General features: G+C 47.7%; 1 protein-coding gene across 6 annotated transcripts in view; it reads left to right on the top strand.

The window, feature by feature from the left end:
- BOC (BOC cell adhesion associated, oncogene regulated) overlaps nt 1-17,583 on the top strand; it is a 136,321-nt gene extending 118,738 nt beyond the window's left edge. For 5 of the 6 annotated variants that reach the window (XM_075906705.2, XM_075906699.2, XM_075906690.2 and 2 more), the window contains 11 exons: nt 2,602-2,767; nt 3,993-4,103; nt 5,710-5,916; nt 6,336-6,517; nt 6,865-6,970; nt 7,206-7,328; nt 9,378-9,599; nt 9,988-10,196; nt 10,891-10,964; nt 12,147-12,340; nt 16,857-17,583. In XM_075906705.2, the coding sequence (XP_075762820.2) occupies nt 2,602-2,767; nt 3,993-4,103; nt 5,710-5,916; nt 6,336-6,517; nt 6,865-6,970; nt 7,206-7,328; nt 9,378-9,599; nt 9,988-10,196; nt 10,891-10,964; nt 12,147-12,340; nt 16,857-17,041 (1,779 nt within the window). In that variant the 3' untranslated portion in view covers nt 17,042-17,583. The remainder of the gene's footprint in view (nt 1-2,601; nt 2,768-3,992; nt 4,104-5,709; nt 5,917-6,335; nt 6,518-6,864; nt 6,971-7,205; nt 7,329-9,377; nt 9,600-9,987; nt 10,197-10,890; nt 10,965-12,146; nt 12,341-16,856) is intronic. The other variant, XM_089772606.1, reaches the window with a different exon arrangement.
- The last annotated feature ends 1,646 nt before the right edge of the window (nt 17,584-19,229 follow it).

Raw genomic sequence — 19,229 nt, 5'->3', positions numbered from 1 at the left:
GAAACCAGTTCCGTGTCTGATCTTAGTTTATGGGCTGCAGTTTGTTCTTGTTTTGTTTGTTTTTTCAGTGCTTCACCTGGAAGGCCATTAGGACAGAGAAGGTTGCCAAGGGTCACTGCAGTCTGCACTAACACATTTACAGTGTAGTCCAAATTCTCAGTTGGAGACTCTTCCTTGTGCCTACATGTGGGGCTTAGCCCCATTAACCCTTGCATTGCTGTCATTTCTGTGCCTGCCAACCCAAGGGGTGTTTAGTATTGGGCGTTATAAAGTTCCTGGTTTAATTAAAACTAATACGAATAGAATTATTAGTGGCTCTGTATTGGAGGTGGAAGGCATTATTTCCGTTTTAAAAATGTGTGTGTGAGAGAGGAGAGAGCACACACATGATCTACTATAGTGGAAAGCCAAATATATCAGAGCTGGGCTAATCTAGGATGCTGCATACCTGCAGTTCCCATTGACATCAACTGGAATTGTGTGTGCTCAGTGCCTTTAAAATCAGGCCCCTTAGACTATGAGAGTGAAACTGACCAGTCAGCTGAAGGAAGTGTAAAAAAGTAAATAAACAGCACAAATGGTGAAAAACGAATAAGATTGTAAAGATTATTTCTGTTGTGCTAACTTCAGCTGCTTTGAATCCTATAGGGACTTTTACAAACCACATGAGATTTATATCTAGACAGTGTTCCCACCCACCTCTACCCAATCTACAGACATGGTGGGAGCAACTACTCTGCTGCCCTACAGCCTAAGGGAAGTCAGATCCTTACCCAGTCATTATCTCTGTTTTTAATATTCTTTTAATATTCACACACAACCCATCCCCTGTTTTCTTAAATGTAACAGTCCTGAGGGACCTCTCCCTGGCCTCACAATCCCACAGACTCTGTTATAAAAATAAAACAGGGCAGATGTTAATCTGTCAGTGTCAAACACTTAGAGAAGATAAATGATATTGCAGAGTCTTTGCATTCCCGCTTCATCCCATTGCCTGCACTGCCAATGCTCCTCTCCATACGGGGTCGCTTAGGCATCCCACCTGTTTGCCTTGCTGTTGCGAGTTCCCCTCTTTTGGTGGGGAGGAAGGGGCAGAGGAAGGCCCCATCCTCTCTCTCTCTTTGCTATGAGTCATCTAGACCTGGCTGTTCAATTGCACTGCAAGATGAAGCTGTGATTAATGGCCCATTGGAGGCCATGGCCAGACATGGCTGCGTAGTTTGAAAAGAAAGCTATGCTAAGTGAACATTGAGTTGGCGTGGTTAAGTACTCAAAAGTCAGAAAATACCAGAGATGAGGTCACAACCTTAACTCCGTCCCCTGGTTCTTATGTGTCTCCATGCAGTGATAAATTAGAGGGTCACATAGTCTCCTATAACACAAGATAGCTTTAAATAGCTTTGACTCTCTCTGACTCATTCTAGGCAACATGAGAATGTTTCTCTTTTTAGCCATCGGTTGGGTGTTTCCAAGGAGCCAAAGGGAGTTAGGCACCCAATTCCTATTGAATTTCATTTGACAAAGCCCAACGTCAAAATCCCCTTGTGTAGACAGTGTGGTTTTGTATCAATGGAGCTTGCTGATGTGGTTTTGTATCAATGGAGCCAGTGAAGCCAACAGCCTGAGTGTATGAGGCACTGGGAGGTAGATTTAAAATCCCACTTCCCCTGCTTTGGGTGTTGCATTGAATAACACTGAGTCCTTGTTATTGGGCACTGCCAGGACAAGTGGTTTTAAGGGTTCAGGACTGCAATTTGTTCCTTGTTAGGTGCTGGGCCAGGCAGGGCAGCTCAGCATTTCACACACGGAAAAGGGAAATTGTTGTGTCAGTGCACGTCATTTGATTTCCCCTTAATTTCTTGATGACTGAATAACAGATGTAAAGAGCCACATCCCAATATGTGGTATCTGAAGGCTCATGGCCAGGGGGCAATGGCTTGTCGACACTAAACAGAATGGATTGTGACCTGCATGGATCGATCAGCTTAAAAAAAAAAATCTAAACAGCTCATACAGCAGGAAATGGACAATTGTGAATAAAATCTTATTTTGAAAAGTAATGTAGGCCCTTAGGGGCCCACCTCTCAAGAAAATAAATGTGAGCGAGGCTCTTAAATCACTAGGCACTTTTGAAAATGGTACCCTTTGTGTTTCAGTGGGAACGTGCCTAAAATGAATACAGGTGGTGCTGGCTGTGTTTGTCCAGACACATAGAGCAACTAGAACCTTTAAATTAGAATGAATTTTGTTTTATCTTAATTGAAACATCAAGAGTAAAGTCACGATCAGAGAGTATGGGCATGTGCAGATGTGGTCTGACTGTCTGTGCTGAATTGAACACCAAACGGAAAGACATGCAAAACTGTTACACGGTGACGTATATCTGAAGCTCTAAGCTTTGTAAAATTGGGTTGAAAAATCTGACTCTTGCAGAAAGCCAAACAATAGCAGGGGAGAGACAAACTTACTCAAACTTTCCAGGCTTCATTGCAAATTTTAGCCAGACGTTCCAGTTCAGCCAAAAAGTAAACCAAAGCCAGTTCCCGTCTCTTTCCCTGCCAGACCAGTGATTCCTGTGCTTATTACTTATTGTTCAAACAGATTATGAACTCTTCAGCCAACTGGACAGTCAGGGATATCCCTGCGACTCAGCACCACCTGTCCCTGACCAGACTGGATCCTGGGAGCTTGTACGAAGTGGAGATGGCAGCATACAACTGCGCAGGGGAGGGACAGACAGCCATGGTGACCTTCAGGACTGGTAAAGGTCAAATCTTTCCCTAGATGTTTTGTTTAATGCCCCGAGGGACCATCTCCCAGCCTTTTGCAGCAGGCACCGTTCCCAAGTTCACCTCTCTACCTAGCGCTTTGGGTCACAGAGCAGTGCCTGCCAAGTGGCTGCCCCGCAGTCGGAGTTTGAGCGGAGTGGGGGCAGTGTGCTGAAAGCGCAGGACCGGAATGGGGAGGGCTGGGAAGGGGAGAATCAGAACTCTGGTTCCATTCCTGCTGCTGCCACTGATCAGCTGGGTGACTTCCGACAAATCAGATCCCTCTGCGTGGCCCATCTCTCCAGCGATGGTTACCACTTTCTTAAGGTCAGCTGGTGGAGGAAATGGTGATAGATTTTTTTTTTTAAGCAAGAATTTAAAATACTTTTAAATGGCAAAAAATTTAGCTGAACATTTGTGAAGAGTCACTTAGGAGTGACAGTAGCACTCCATTCAGCTGAGTGGATAGTGGCTATCAGCCCTGCAGGTTAATGTCTGTAATACAGTTCTAGTAAAATATCTGGCTATTACAAAAATAACCCAGCAGACACAGCAGAACACTTCAGTGTTGATATTGTCCCAGAACATTTATCTTAAACAAATGGGTCTCTTTGTGCTTTTCCAAGTAATTGCAATTAATAAAGGTCCATTGTTACTTTTCTGCAATTTGCCATGTCTTGGCTGCAATTCAGCCTCAATTATTTGACACTCCTGCAGTTCAAGTAAGGGCAGGGGTGGCTGAGCCACATGCAGCTCTTCACCCCTGACAGTGCGGCTCGTGAAGCCTCCCCCGCGGCTTGTGAAGCTGCCCCAAGTGCCCCTACAAATAGCCCCCGGCTGCCTGTATTCACTGGGTGCAGGGGAGCCGTCTGGCGCAGCAAAATGGCGTCGGCAAGATGGCATCAACTGTCGGGAGCCTGATGTGGCCAAAAAGCCTAACCTGTGGGGTTTGTTTGTTTTTTTGGGGGGGGGGGGGGGTTTGTTGTTTTTTTGCCCAACAATTCTGGTGCGGCTCTTTGCATTTTTTTCTGCCGCTGTTTCGGCTCTCTTTGTTTAATGGGTTGGGCACCCCTGAAGTAGGGCCTTATCAATACTATGAAATCCTTGGGTTCTTGTAAGTGCACTACTTCCACATAGAGGCTGCAATTTCCAGTGGGAAATAAACACCAGCCGATTGCTGTCTCTCACGCCTCATCTCTCTGACATCATTTCTCTCTGGGCTAGGCCGACGACCCAAACCTGACATCGTCGCCAGTAAAGAGCAGCAGATCCAAAGGGACGACCCAGGCACTAGCACGCAGAGTAGCAGTCAACTGGACAACAGCCGCCTATCCCGTAAGGCTCTGCTTGAGTGGGGAGGGAGGGTGGGAATGTTGTGTGTGTTCTGTCAAGCTGCTTCTGGATTGGACTCCGTCCATCTCTTGGGTGGCATTGCTGGGTGCTGCTAACCAGACTCTGTACGGTTTTTGCTCATGCCTAGAGCACAGAGCACGTGTGTCATCTGGGTGTCCCATGGAGCAGCACGCTTGTTCCCTTTCCCCGTCCCCAAGGAGACCATTGGACATCTACCCTGCTTGTTCCCTTTCCCCGTCCCCAAGGAGACCATTGGACATCTACCCTGCTCTTCCACTGAATTTCATGCCTCTGAAGGGCGCAGCACTCCCAGCCATGGAGACTGCAAGCCACAGAACTAGTGCAGCAGAGGCAAGGGACCACAAAAGTTCCCACGCCCCAAGCTGCTTTGGAGAGATTTCCCCCCCCCCCCCCCCCTTCCCAGGGTGAGCAGGGAGTCCAGGCTCTATCGTCCATGAAGTTCTTGGACTCTCAGCTGAGCCTGAGCCTGATATCAGGGGCACATGAAGAGCTAACTCTGGGGATGGATTGGGGCAAGTGTGGGAATAGGCATTTGGGGAACATCGGCATGAAATCAGCCCAGATGTCCTGTTCTGTGCTTCCCAGCCCTTGTTTGACGTGGGTATTGTTTGTTGGAGTTGTTCCCCTTCCTCTGAAGGTCTCTCTTCATTGTCATTTTCCCCTTTGCATTCATTCTTCCTTCTTGGTCCCTTTCCTTCATTACTGTTCTCTTCCCATGTTCTACATATCTTCCCTTTTTGTCCTCCCCCAGCCTTTCCCCTCCCACTTACTTTTCCATCATGAATAATTTTTCCATGTTTCTTTCTCTCATTTCTCCTCCTCTCTCTCTCAGCTGCTGTATCTGTCTCTCCCATCTTTATCACTCACTGCCTCTGCATACTCCATCAATCAAACTTGCTTCTCTGCCTGGACCCTCACACATGCACACATCTTGCCCTGACACACTGCCCCTGCCCCTCTCCAGATACACCTTTACAAGGGACACCATACCCTTGCCCTACTTAGGCAATCGCCATTAATTATTATCTCCTAGAACTGGAAAGGACCTTGAAAGGTCATTGAGTCCAGTCCCCTGCCTTCACAGCAGTACCAAGTACCATCCCTGACAAATTTTTGCCCCAAATCCCTAAATGGCCTCCACAAGGATTGAACTCACAACCCTGGGTTTAGCAGGCCAATGTGCAAACCACTGAGCTATCCCTCCCCCTTGGCTTTGCACACACTTGCTTGAGGCTTAGATGATCCTTCTTCTGGGTGAGGGTCTTTGGCTGTAAAGTGCTCTTTCCTGATGTGACAGAGGTGAATTCTTAGCTGCATCCCCGGAGGGTGGGGGGTGTTTAGAGCCAGCCTGCTCAGCAGGGGTTCCCGCTGGAAGTGGCTGAGTGGGAGATGGAGTTGCAAGCAGAAGATAGAGGGGCTCCCTGAGTCTTCAGGGAGCAGCGGCAGTAGAGAGGATTGGGAGGAATTGAGGCCCAAGGATGGGGGAGCCAATCCTGCACATTCAATTGGCTTTAGAGAAGGCGAGGCAGAGAGAGAAGAGTTTCATGGTCTACCCTGCTCCCCACAGCTCCAGAGGCACCAGACCGCCCCACCATCTCCACGGCATCAGAGACGTCTGTCTACGTGACCTGGATCCCCCGTGGGAATGGGGGCTTCCCTATCCAGTCTTTCCGAGTGGAGTACAAGAAACTGAAGAAGCTAGGAGACTGGGTGCTGGCCACCAGTGACATCCCCCCCTCTCGGCTCTCGGTGGAAATCCCAGGTCTGGAGAAAGGTAGGAGATGTGCTCCTCCCCTCCTGTCTTTCTGCGGACCATGGCAGTTTGTCCTGCCGCTGGTGTGCAGAGAGGGAAGGAGATCTGGGATCCATGGAGACAGGAAGGGGAGGCCTTCTCCCAGCTGTTTCCTGTTGGGTGGAATTTCACAACTGTGGCCAAGGGACCATCAAGACAGCTCTCTGGGGAGACAAAGTGGCCGTGCTCTAGGATACAACTGAACGTGGGCCATTAGTTTCTGTGATGCCAGAGGCTGGGAACACTATCTTTGCAACATCTGCCTGTGCCATCCAGTAGGGTAGGGTGTGGCTGTGCTGTCTAGAAGAGAGTGACACAACTGGCCTCTTTTAGGGACCATGATGTCTATTGGGCTTGTAGGCACCAATCCCCTCTCACTTCCAACCCATTCCTCCCTCCAGGCATGTCCTACAAGTTCCGTGTCCGGGCACTGAACATACTGGGAGAGAGTGACCCCAGCGCCGCATCTAGGCCCTACGTTGTGTCAGGCTACAGTAACCGGGTGTACGAGCGCCCTGTCGCCGGGCCTTACATCACCTTCACCGACGCCATCAACGAGACCACCATCATGCTGAAGTGGATGGTAAGGGAGGCAGCCCCTGTCTGCAGGTGGGAGGGCAGGGTGCTGCTTGGGTGGCTGAGAAAACAAAATCTCAACTGGCTGTCAGATCTCATTCATGGCGAGGCACATCCTTGTTGGGACAGGGTGTGTGTCAATCTGCTGTTTGTGGCAAATCCAATGGCATCCCAGCTGGTACCTGGGTCCCCACAGAAGGGCAGGATGTTGGGATATGAGAGCAGGCTCCCTTAGCTCTCCTGAAGAAGCCCCTGTCCAAGGGCAGCAGGGAGAGAGGGGACATCCCTGCGGCTCTCCTCGGCGAGAGGCGGGTTGATCCGCATGGGCATGTCTGACTGTTGCCTTCTCCGCAGTACATCCCAGCCAGTAACAACAACACCCCGATCCACGGCTTCTACATTTACTACCGCCCCACCGACAGCGACAATGACAGCGACTACAAGAAGGACGTGGTGGAAGGTAAGAGGTGCAGGGTGACGGGCTCCAACTCTGGGTGGCTTCTCGGTTGGTGAGAAGGAGTTTATGGAGGGGGCACGTCATCAGGCACAGCCCAGCCGGGGGTCTGTCCAGCTCCCTGGCTGGGGTGCAGAGAGGACCAGCGAGTCAGCTTCCACCAGTGGCCCCAAGACTGTGAAGCTTAGTTTGAGTTTCCAGGGCAGAGAGCTAATGGAGCCCTGTGTTTGTTGCCCCGCAGGGGACCGGTACTGGCACTCCATCAGCCACCTGCAGCCAGAGACCTCCTACGACATCAAGATGCAGTGCTTCAACGAGGGCGGCGAGAGTGAGTTCAGCAACGTGATGATCTGCGAAACCAAAGGTAGCCAGCGCCTCAGCACACGTGGGCAGCCTCCTGCCATCCCTCACTGTCATTCCCCAAAGCGGAGGGGTCGTTCGGGGCCTGGCCGGAGGAGCCAACAGTTTGGATTAAAGCTGAGCGAGGGTAACGCACAGCAGGGAGGGGCAGGATTGGAAGCGTTGCTGTCGTGCTGATTTTAGGTCTGTGTACCGCTCGGTGGGTACGGTCCCATTGGGTTGACACTGTCACACACGGAGAAGGGACAGTCCCCACCCCAAAGAGCCAGCAGTCTGGGTTGTGGGCAAGATGTAAGAAAGAACTGAAACACATAAGTATGACTTCAGATCTTGGCCTGGACCCTGTGGCGGGTGCCATGAGGTTGCAGGAAGAGTGTATCTGAGGGGAGGCTAGAGTCTCAAGACAGCAGCATAGCTGGAGGGAGCTGCATGCACAGATCCTCTTTTGAGAGAGCTGATCGACTGGGCAGCCAGTGGCGGTGGTGGAGCTGGGGAATGGCTTGGCGCGCGATGAGAGAAAAGCTTGGTCAAACAGAGGAGGTGTTTGGGGTGTGCAGCATGAGGACGAGAGGGCTGCGGTTAGTTGCAGTGGAGAAAGTGGGGCCAACTGAGGGAGACCAAGGGCACGTTTAGACTACCTAATTTTGAAACAGAATATGCAAATTCCATGGGAATTTGCATTTCTTCTTCCGCTTTCGAAAAAGCAATCGGGTCTTTTGAAAGTGAAAGTAGTCTGGATGCATTTTTTTTCCGAAAAAAATCCTCTTTTTTGGGAAAAAAAAAAAAAAAAAAAAACACTCTTCCTAAAAAAAAGGGGGAGGTTTATGCGTTTTTTCGAAAAAGGGTTTTTTTTTCCCGAAAAAAAATGCATCCAGACTCCTTTCACTTTCGAAAGACCCACTTTCAAAAAAGCGATCGGAAGAAGATATGCAAATTCCCGTGGAGTTTGCCCCAAGAGATGGCTACTGTGTGGTCAGGAAGCAGAATTTGGCGGAGTTGTTTTGCGGGAGGGCGAAGGGCAATATGGGTACTGGAGAGGAGGCTGCAGTGATGGGGCCAAGGGATGACAATAGCCCGGAAGAGGTTTTGCTATCCGGTTAGAGGAAAGGGACTGGCCTTCTGGTGAGTGGAAACTGGCTGGATCTGTATGCAGCGCGGCTGTGTGAAGGGGGAGCAGCCAAAGATGGCCCAGCAACCTGGGATTTGGGAGCGCAGGGAGGCTGGTGCTGGTGTAAGTGACACAGGACGTGGGAAGGGTGCGGCGGGAAGTGCAGTTCCATTCACTGTTGGCTGTGAGTTGCGGGGGAGACCTCGTGGGGGAGGTGTCAGGAGGTGGAGCTGCAGGATGGGAGGGAGAGAGGCAGCTCAGGAGTGGAAGGGCAGACGTGTGACTCCTGCGCACAGTCAGCGGTTGAAGCCAGATAAGCAAATGAGGTTGTTGAGGGAAAGGATATAGTAGGAGAAGAGGAGAGAGACCCTTCTGTGCAATAAGAGTCTGAGAGTTACCTTCTACCTCCCTTTAAATTCTCCTGCAGTTCTCACTGGACCCAGGAGTTCTCTTTGCTCTCTGGCCTGAACTGCACTGCAGTGGTTTGGGGTGAGGGGAGAAGGCCGTCGTGTTCTATACCAGAGCTCCCAACATTTCCACAACAGGCAAAAGGATTCCTAGTACACACAGAATGGAAGGTGCTATATAAACATAATATGATTATTATCAGGGCTCACCGAACCGCAGCAAGTCCCGTTTGCCAGCTGCGCTGTCCAGCGATCTGCACATGCGCAGATCGTTCTGTACATTCACAGATCGCCCAAACCCGGCTCTTCCAGGTTGCAATCTACTCACCACGAGTAGCTTGTATTATTTGTTGAGCCCTGATTATTATCACGATCTGTAAGAAAGGGCACTACCCACCCAGCCATGGGGAGGCAGAGAGCTGGTGGTTCTATGAACCAGACTCTGGGTGTTCAGCCTCTGCCCTCCCCACCCCCTTTAGCTGCCTGTTGTCATTGGGTGACTTGTCCCTTTCTAACTCCCTGTCTTCCTGTGTTGCAGCTCGGAAGTCACTTGGGCTGCCTGGGCGCCTGCTGCCCTCAACGGTGCCCCCGCAGCAGCATCCGCCACTCAGTGGTGGGCACAGTGGGCTGGGGACTGGTGCCATGGTGGCCCGCTCCAGTGATCTGCCCTACCTGATTGTAGGGGTCGTGCTGGGCTCTATCGTCCTCATCATTGTGGCTTTCATCCCCTTCTGTCTGTGGAGAGCCTGGTCCAAGCAGAGTAAGTGGCTCCACTCTGAGGAAGCGGGAGGGAAGCTGGTGAGGCCTGGAATACGGGATAGGCACCCCCTGGTGAATTTGAATAGTTGGGTGGGAAGATCCTGGCTGTACTGGGGACTAAAATCCCTGGGAAGGCTTGCGCAGGTAGAGGCCCAAGTCTTCTCACTCATCAAGCCAATAGTCCTGAATTATGGAAAGGAAGAAAGCAGGGACCCTGTCCCCTCCCTCTTCTCTGTCAGGCAGGGTCTCCCCTCCGGTGGGGATGGTTGGATCATTGTTCCACCTGGCAGGTGCGTGGGCGGGTGGTACAGCCCAGTGTCCCTGCAGGACCCTTGCAAATCATCAGCGCTGTCTCCTCTCCTCTCTCAGCTCCTCTTCTCTCTCTGCAGAACAAACCATAGACTTGGGCTTCCCTGGAACGGGACTGCTGGTGTCTTCTTGCCAGTACACCATGGTGCCCCTGCAAGGCGTCCCCGCGGCTCGAGCCAATGGGCAGCTCTATGCCAATGGTGTGCACCTGAACGGTACCCGCCCCTCAGGTGGGACAGGCTACCCAAGCACAAAGCCCCGAAACTACAGTCCGGATGAAGTGCAGCAGGTACCTTCTCCCCATGTTAACAGCCAGCATGAGGGGGATTTCAGTCAAGCACAGCCTGGCCCATTGGCTAATTGATTAGAACTCCCTCTTAAATGTCTGTCTCCAGTCACACCTGCCCCAGAGCTGTAGTGGAGGTGGGGAGAGTGGCTTGCCTGGCACAGTACCCAGTTAAAGGAGGCAACATGGGAAGGGAAATCCCATTCTAGTTAACTTTGGATGGAAAGACTAGGCCCCCTGTGCCACGGAAAGGGAATAAGGAAGATCTTCATCGTGCCAGTGATTAGACAGAGGGGCCCCTGAAGAGGCCAGTTAGAGAATTGAGCAAGAGATCCTGACGAATTGTCAATCAGAGCTCCTGGCCCAGACCGTGGCAGGGCAAGCTGGGTTGTACAAGGGCCAAGACGTAGGAGATGCCAGCCCACCATTGCTCTTGCAGAATAGGCAGCAGCATAGCTGTATTGCAGACAGAGCAGCCACATGCTGTTATCTGATGATTCCATGGCCAGTGTGGAGTGAATTTGTTGGTCCATTTCCCAGCAACCATTCTGTCCTCTGCAATAAAGGAGGCAGGTTTCTCCCCGGCTACCGCCATTGTGTTGGTTCTGGAGTCCAGACGAGTCTCCACCTCTTAAATCTGTGTTGGAGTCTTGCTCTCCTAAGATGCTCCTTTTCCTTTCTCTCCTTCCAACCGCAGGATGAGACCAATACCTTACTGCAGGCGAGGGTGCTGCAAAACGGAAGTGTCCAAGAACACTATCCAACCTCCAGGTAAGCTTTGGCCTATGGGGCTCTGATGGGGAATGTGCAGACAGGTTACACAGACATGAGACTTAGCAATGGAAAAGAGTTACTGAGGCCGACTTCTCTGACATGCAGGATTGTCCCACAGCCTAACTTCCAGGGATCTCTCCAGTGTAGTTTTAAAGTCCCCCTTTTCCCATCACCCTGCCCACTCCCTAAAACATCTCACTGCCTAGGATTTTCTCCAGTCTAAACTTCTCCTTCGGAATTCCATCTGATCTCTCCTTGGAGATCCGGGCAGGCCAGGCCTCATTATAGAGATGACCAAGACCCCACGTCCCCTTTTTTCTGAATAGTGATGGAAACTCAGCGAGGTTAACAGGGCTAATGTTCACATCCACAGTGTTGAGGAAATCCTTCCAAAATGCCCTTGGTCCAGTTGCAGGCTTGCTGTAACAATCTGCTTCCCTGCTCAGATTTCAGATCAGTGTTTCGATCAGTTGTGATGCTCCCTGTTCCCTCTATCCCCTCTCATATCCTTGTTGACCAGGCTGTGACCAGAGCAGCTTTGAAGACAGATTTTACATTAAAGGCAGAGCTGGTTAGGAATGGCCTTCTGATGGAAAATTCCATGTCTGCAAAAAAGCAAGAATTGTCCATTGTTTCTAGAAATGTTTTAATTTGCATTAGAATTCTTTTTTGTCTCAATGAGTGATGAAATCTTTTTTTAAAAATTTAATTTACTTGGGGGAGGGAAATTTCATCCTGCTCTAATTAAATCATCACGCACTCATATACACACACACTCTCGCACCCACACAATCCCTGAGGTAAGAGGACAGGCTGAGCTTAACATATCTGAAACCCGACTGGGGCTTGCCAGTCCTTGACTGTGGGCTGAAGAGCTAACTTCAGTGATTTGCAATGTATCTTTAGCCAGATACAGATGAGGATTTGTATATATGCCTGATGTTCCATGGACATCTCAATTCCTCCCCTCCTTTCCCCTCCAAATTCTTCCTCTTTGTGGCATTGGAACACAACTCCATGGCAGGTAACATCCAGTACAGGTTTGTTGTCCACTCAAAGGCAATCCTCTCCCCAGCTTCAGTTGGCTGGAATGCACCAATCACCATGTCCCTCTAGCAGACTTCTGGGAAGGAGTAGGATGGTACAGAGAGTACCAACCCTTACCTATCTTTCTATCAGGCTCTCTGATGCAAGACCAGAAGTCAGTTCCTTCCTCTATGGCCTCCCAGATGACTCTACCCATCAACTGCTCCAGACACATGATGACTGCTGTCATCTTCAAGAACAGCTCGTTGGCTTGCATCTCCCAGTGACAGGAAGCAAGATGGGAGGGCCCAGCCTGGAAGCCCTGCAAGATCCCGCATTCCACAGAGGTCAGTGGAAAGGAGCGCTCAGTGCTTGCTGCAGCTATACTTCTTTAGGTTGCTCTTAAAGGAAGATATTAGTCTGCAGAGACTTTTCAAGGCTCTTGGAGGGCAGAGTTGGAGGCAAGATGTCTTTCTTTTTTTTTTTTTTTTTTTTTTTTAATGCCCAGCACTATGGTTCTGGGATAGTATTTGAATGTCTCACAGGGCATAAAAATGGCCAAATTGGGTCAGGCCGATGGTCTTGTTAGCCCAGTATCCTGTCTTATGACAGTGGCGGATACCAGGTTGCATCAGAGGGAATGAACAGAACAGAGCAACGACTGAGTTGTCCACCCTGTGGTCCACTCCCAGCTTCTGGCAGCCAGAAGCTTAGTGACACCCAGACCATGTGGTACCATCCTTGACTGTCCCAGCTAATGTCCATTGATGGACATATCATTCACAAACATATCTAATTCTTTTTTTGAATCCAAGGAGCAGTCCTGTGGCACTTTAGAGACTAACAAATACATTGTATCATGAGCTTTCATGGGTAAAAGCTACTTCATTAGATGAGTTGGAGTGGACATTATAGAATCCAGAGTATATATAACAGCAAAAGCAGTTACCTGTCAATTTTAGGGCCAGTGTTAATGATGATAATTGAGTCAGGTTAGATGAGTTCCATTCATAGCTTTTGCTCTATAAATGTGAATATCAAAGGTGAGGGAAATTGCCTTTGTAATGTGTTAACCAGTTAATATCTTTATGCAAGCCCAAGTTGATAGTGTCAAACTTTTAAATGAATTCCAGTTCAGCTATCTCCCTCTGTAATTGGGTGATAAAATTTTTTTGGAGAAGGATGGCTACTTTTCAATCCATTATTGACCGGTGATATTAAAATGTTCCTCTACAGGTTTATGTGTGTTAACATTCTTGATGTCTGATTTGTGTCCATTAATCCTTTGTCAGAAAGACTGTCATGTTTGGCCAATATACATGGCAAACCAAGTTATGGTTTTGGCCTTCTCAGCATCCCTTGACAAAAGTTCCATAGGATGATAGTGTGTGTTTGTGAAGAAGTACTTCCTCATCCTTAAATGAATCAACATGTTCAATAGAATCGCTATGGATAGTAATTCTATGCTCCAATAATAAGAAATTAGCAGTAGGGATATATTACCGACCACCTGACCAGGACAGCAATACTGACATTGAAATGCTAAGGGAGATTAGAGAGGCTACCAAAATAAAGAACTTTATAATAATGGGGGATTTTAATTACCCCCATATTGACTGGATACATGTCACCTTAGGAAGAGAAGTGGAGGTAAAATTTCTCAGTGGCTTAAATGACTGCTTCTTGGAGCAGCTGGTGCAGGAACCCACAAGGGGAGAGGCAATTCTCGATTTAGTCCTGAGTGGAGCGCAGGATCGGGTCCAGGATATAACCGTTACAGGACCGCTTGGGAATAGTGACCATAATATAATAACATTCAACATTCCTGTGGTGGGAAGAACACCTCAGCAGTCCAGCATCCTGGCATTTAATTTCAGAAAGGGGAATTGCACAAAAATGAGGAGGTTAGTTAAACAGAAATTAAAAGGCACCTTGGCTAGAGCCAAATCCCTGAAAGCTGCATGGAAACTTTTTAAAGACCCCATAATAGAGGCCCAACTTAAATGTATACCCTAAATTAAAAAACATAGCAAGAGACCTAAAAAAGAGTCACCGTGCCTTAGCCACCATGTAAAAGAAGCAGTGAGGGACAAAAAGGTATCTTTTAAGAAGTGGAAGTCCAATCCTAGTGAGGTAAATAAAAAGAAACATAAACACTGTCAAATCAAGTGTAAAAATGTAATAAGAAAAGCAAAAAAAGATTTTGAGGAACAGCTAGCCAAAAACTCAAAAAGAAATAACAAAATGTTTTTTAAGTACATTAGAAGCAGGAAGCCTGCTAAAAAACCTGTGGGTCCCCTAGATGATCAAGCTATAAAACGAGCAATCAAGGATGATAAAGCCATTGCGGAGAAACTAAATGATTTCTTTGCTTCAGTCTTCACGGCTGAGGACGTTGGGGAGATTCCCGAATCTGCACCGTCCTTTGTGGGTGATGAATCTGAGGAACTGTCCCGGATTGAAGTGTCATTAGAGGAGGTTTTGGAACAAATAGAAAAACTTAATGTTAACAAATCTCCGGGACCGGATGGCATTCATCCAAGGGTTCTAAAAGAACTCAAATGGGAAATTGCTGAGCTATTATCTGTGGTTTGTAACCTATCCTTTAAATCGGATTCCGTACCTAATGACTGGAAGGTAGCCAACGTGACACCAATATTTAAAAAGGGCTGTAGAGGCGATCCTGGCAATTACAGACCAGTAAGTCTAACTTCAGTACCGGGCAAATTAGTTGAAACAATAGTAAAGAATAAAATTGTGAAGCATGTAGAAGAACATAATTTGTTGGACAAAAGTCAACATGGTTTCTGTAAAGGGAAATCCTGTCTTACTAATCTGTTAGAGTTCTTTGAAGGGGTTAACAAACATGCGGACAAGGGGGATCCAGTAGATATAGTATACTTGGATTTTCAGAAAGCCTTTGACAAGGTCCCTCACCAAAGGCTCTTGTGTAAATTACATGGACATGGGATAAGAGGGAAGGTCCTTTCTTGGATTGAGAACTGGTTAAAAGACAGGAAACAAAGGGTAGGAATAAATGGTAAATTTTCAGTTTGGAGAGGGGTAACTAGTGGCGTTCCCCAAGGGTCCGTTCTGGGACCAATCCTTTTCAACTTATTCATAAATGATCTGGAGAAAGGGGTAAGCAGTGAGGTAGTAAAGTTTGCAGACAATACAAAATTGTTTAAGATAGTCAAGACAGAAGCAGACTGTGAGGGACTCCAAGAAGATCTCACCAAACTGAGTGATTTGGCAACAAAATGGCAAATGAAATTTAATGTGGATAAGTGTAAAGTAATGCACATCGGGAAAAATAACCCCAACTATATGTACAGTATGATGGGGGCTAATTTGGCTACGACAAATCAGGAAAGAGATCTTGAAGTTATCGTGGACAGTTCTCTGAAAACTTCCACGCAGCGTGCAGCGGCGGTCAAAAAGGCAAATAGGATGCTAGGAATTATTAGGAAAGGGATAGAAAATAAGACCCAGAATATCTTAGTGCCCCTGTATAAAACTATGGTACGCCCACATCTTGAATACTGTGTACAGATGTGGTCTCCTCACCTCAAAAAAGATATTTTGGCCTTGGAAAGGGTTCAGAAAAGGGCAACTAAAATGATTAGGGGTTTGGAACGGGTCCCATATGAGGAGAGGTTAAAGCGACTGGGACTTTTCAGTTTAGAAAAGAGGAGACTGAGGGGGGATATGATAGAGGTATATAAAATCATGAGTGGTGTAGAGGGCCGATAAAGAAAAGTTATTTATTAGTTCCCTAAATAGAAGAACTAGAGGACACCAAATGAAATTAATGGGGAGCAGGTTTGAAACTAATAAAAGAAAGTTCTTCTTCACACAGCGTGTAGTCAACCTGTGGAACTCCTTGCCAGAGGAGGCTGTGAAGGCTAGGACTATAATAGAGTTTAAAGAGAAGCTAGATAATTTCATGGAGGTTAGGACCATAAAAGGCTATTAGCCAGGGGATAAAATGGTGTCCTTGGCCTCTGTTTGTCAGAGGCTGGAGAGGGATGGCAGGAGACAAATTGCTTGATCATTGTCTTCGGTCCACCCTCTCTGGGGCACCTGGTGCTGGCTGCTGTCGGTAGACAGGATACTGGGCTAGATGGACCTTTGGTCTGACCCAGTACGGCCGTTCTTATGTTCTTATGTTTATTTTTAACCTGATGTTTATTCATTTCATTGGGTGATCATTCTTGTGTAGTGATTGCTTATTTTGTTTAAGAGCATTTGGTAAGGAACCTTGTCAGGGGCTTTCTGAAAGTCGAGGTGCACTATATCACCCTTGTCCACATGTTTGTTGACCCCCCTCAGAGAATTTTGGCAGATTGAGGAAGTATGATTTCCCCTCACAAAAGCCATATTGACACTTCTCCAACAAATTGTGTCTGATAATTCTGTTCTTCACTATAGATTTCAGTACCAGGCTAACTGGTTAGGTTAGTATTACTGGCCTATAATTGCCAGGATCACACAGCAACGTGAGGGGGCCAGAACAGCAGGTAGAAACCACAAAACTGGCCCGGCACACTGGAGGATGGAGAATTGATCTAGCAGAAGAGGGATTCCTAGAACCAGCTCATTCTCATTGTTCCGATACATTACTCCTAGGGAATAACTTAACCTCTTTCGAAATTTCAGCGTAGTCTACACGGTACCTCCCACACAGGACACAGCCTCCCACACAGCAGGAATGGTGAGAACCAAGCACCACATCACTTTCACTTTGTCAGTAGGATCCGTAGTTAGGAGTTAGTGTGGAGGCAGCAATTCTCTGGTACATTCATGCACTGGTCAAAGCTGTTTTCTTTGGTTGTAATTGCTTCTTGCTCCCCTTCTTCTCAGGTACCCCTTGCTGCCTTGGCCTGGTGCCAGTTGAAGAAGTAGATAGGCTGGATTGCTGCCAGCTCAGAGGAGAACTGTGCCCCCAGAGCCCAGCCATCACCTGTTTGGGGCAGGACCCAGCGAGACAGCTGAGCAGCAGCCCTCCACGGCACATGCCCTTTGAGACGCCTCCTCCTACTAGTTAGGGACAGAGCTGCCTTTGCAAAAGACTATTATTCTAAAGAGAGAGAGACTGGGTATTTATTTTTGTATAACATCTCTATTTATATATTTATGCACTTGTAAATAGATGTGTATGTACCTTTTATAATGCAATTGAGACAGAGGGGAGCTTGGGCAAGGGAACAGGAAGTGACAAGAAATCGGGGCATCTGTCAGTGGTGGCCTCGGACTGTTATCAGAACCCAGAAAAGCAGCCTTCTGCTTGACACAACACAAGAGACATCATAGGAAATCGGGCCAAAGGCAGTTTTGAAGAGGAGGCCGGTCAAAGGTATATTTTGCAGCAGGGACTATGCAAAAGATAAGACTGCGGAAAAGAAGGGTCCCTTTTCCTCTCCCAGTTGGAAGCGATCTCCTTGCAACATGCTCCTCGGAATGGATTGAAAGCATGTATAATACATATTGGCATTAACAAACCCTTCACATACACACTGTCTGTAGTAGCGTATCTGCAAAGCCAACCCCCTGCTTTAACAGCTAAATAAAAGCTTTCATCATCTCTGTGGTCTGATGTATGCGGACTGCTTCTGTTCTGAACTCAGTCTCCTTCCTTGGCAAGAGAAGAGGAGGAGGGCAGAGGGGTGTTTTCCATACGTCACTGCTTTACATGGAGCCCCCAGCTGGTTTCTCTAAATCCAGGAGTCAACAGAAGAGGTGAGGCCCTGAACAGCTCCAGGTGAAGTCAGATAGAATGCCCATTGGGGGACCAAAGTCAAACAAACCTTTGAACTAGCTAGGGAGGCGGGCTCTCTCCCTGACCACAGCTGCACAGAAAAAAATATATTTTGTGCAGACCCTCCTTGTTTTCTTTTTCATGTTCCTTTTTTCATAGGACTATCCTCTGTGTCTATTGGCAAAGTTGTCCCTTTGAAAGGTATCTGAGGGTGCTCAGCACCTTCTTGAAGAAGGACTCTTGCCACAAGCAGACAGTACAAGAAACACTAACCCTATGGTGATGAATGCAACGGCATTGTATGTACCCAATTTGGATCTCTACTGCTCTTCCTTTCTGTTCGTGGGCTCCGAGTGCTTTACATTATTTAGGACTGAATCTTCCCTGGATGCATGATGCTTTATATGTTTTGTGCTCCCCTCGTGGTTACAAGTTCAGTTCTGTCCTGCTGTCACCTTCCTTCCCCTCCAACTGAGAGAGGTTGTACATTTGATCTTGGTTCAATTTACACAAAACACCTCACAAAAAACAACCTCCAAAGGGACACAGAGCCCAGGAGGGTTGGTTTGTTCCAGAAGGTTTCTAGACCTCCAAAGTCTAGGACTGGGCTACCCTGCTTTAGAAGGAAACCTTACCATTTGAGGACTGAGGCAGTGAGACAGCAGTAGGGCTGTAGAACATCATCAAAGAAACCAAGATCTAGCTCAAAGAAGAAGATTGCAGGAGCAGGAGAAGGAAGATGAAAAGCATATCTTATACAGCCTTCTCTCGCAAGTTGGAGCAAGTCCATCATTATACCAGTGTCAAACCAGCATGAGTCCAGCCTGAGGCCTATCACTTCTACATAATGAACACAGCAGATGCACTTTTCCCTAATAGAGACATCAGTACCCCAATTCATTATAGTTCCTTATTGTTACTGCACCAAGGCAAGCAGCAAAGTCTGATTTAGTAATGACATTCCCATCTTTGGGCAAAGTTTAGCCCTTCAACCCTAAAGAAATCCATCTACTATGCACAGCATATTTGTCCTCGGCTCTTCCAAACAACTTATTCCACCCTCTCATTCCCCCTTTCAGAACATGCCCTTTCTCTCCCCAGCAGAGGGCATCTGCAGTATTAGGCGAGCCTGCTTTTTAGCAGACAGCTGATGGACCATGCTTCTCTTGGAAATCACTCCCACCTGCCTTTTGAGAGGACATACTACACCACAATGCAACCATAGGAAACCCATTAACTACACTTTATGTATCTAAGTATCAAAGATAGAACTGAGGCATGCAATTTCAAGTCTAGTATTCATCCAATGCAAATCTCTGCAGCACATGACTAAAATGGCTCAGTGAGTATACGTGGAGAACTACCTACCCACTTATCTTCTGGCCAAGATTATGATAAAGATTTAAGAGAAGAGTGATGGCGAGAGGGGATTACACCTCACACCTCTCACTCTTTTTTCCCTTCATTACTTGTGTACA

The sequence above is a fragment of the Pelodiscus sinensis genome, chromosome 1 (genome assembly GCF_052426305.1).
Source record: "Pelodiscus sinensis isolate ZL-2025 chromosome 1, ASM5242630v1, whole genome shotgun sequence".
NCBI classification, from domain to species: domain Eukaryota; kingdom Metazoa; phylum Chordata; order Testudines; family Trionychidae; genus Pelodiscus; species Pelodiscus sinensis.
The sequence above is the reverse complement of the archived record's forward strand: the minus strand, read 5'-3'. Positions and strand labels throughout refer to the sequence as shown.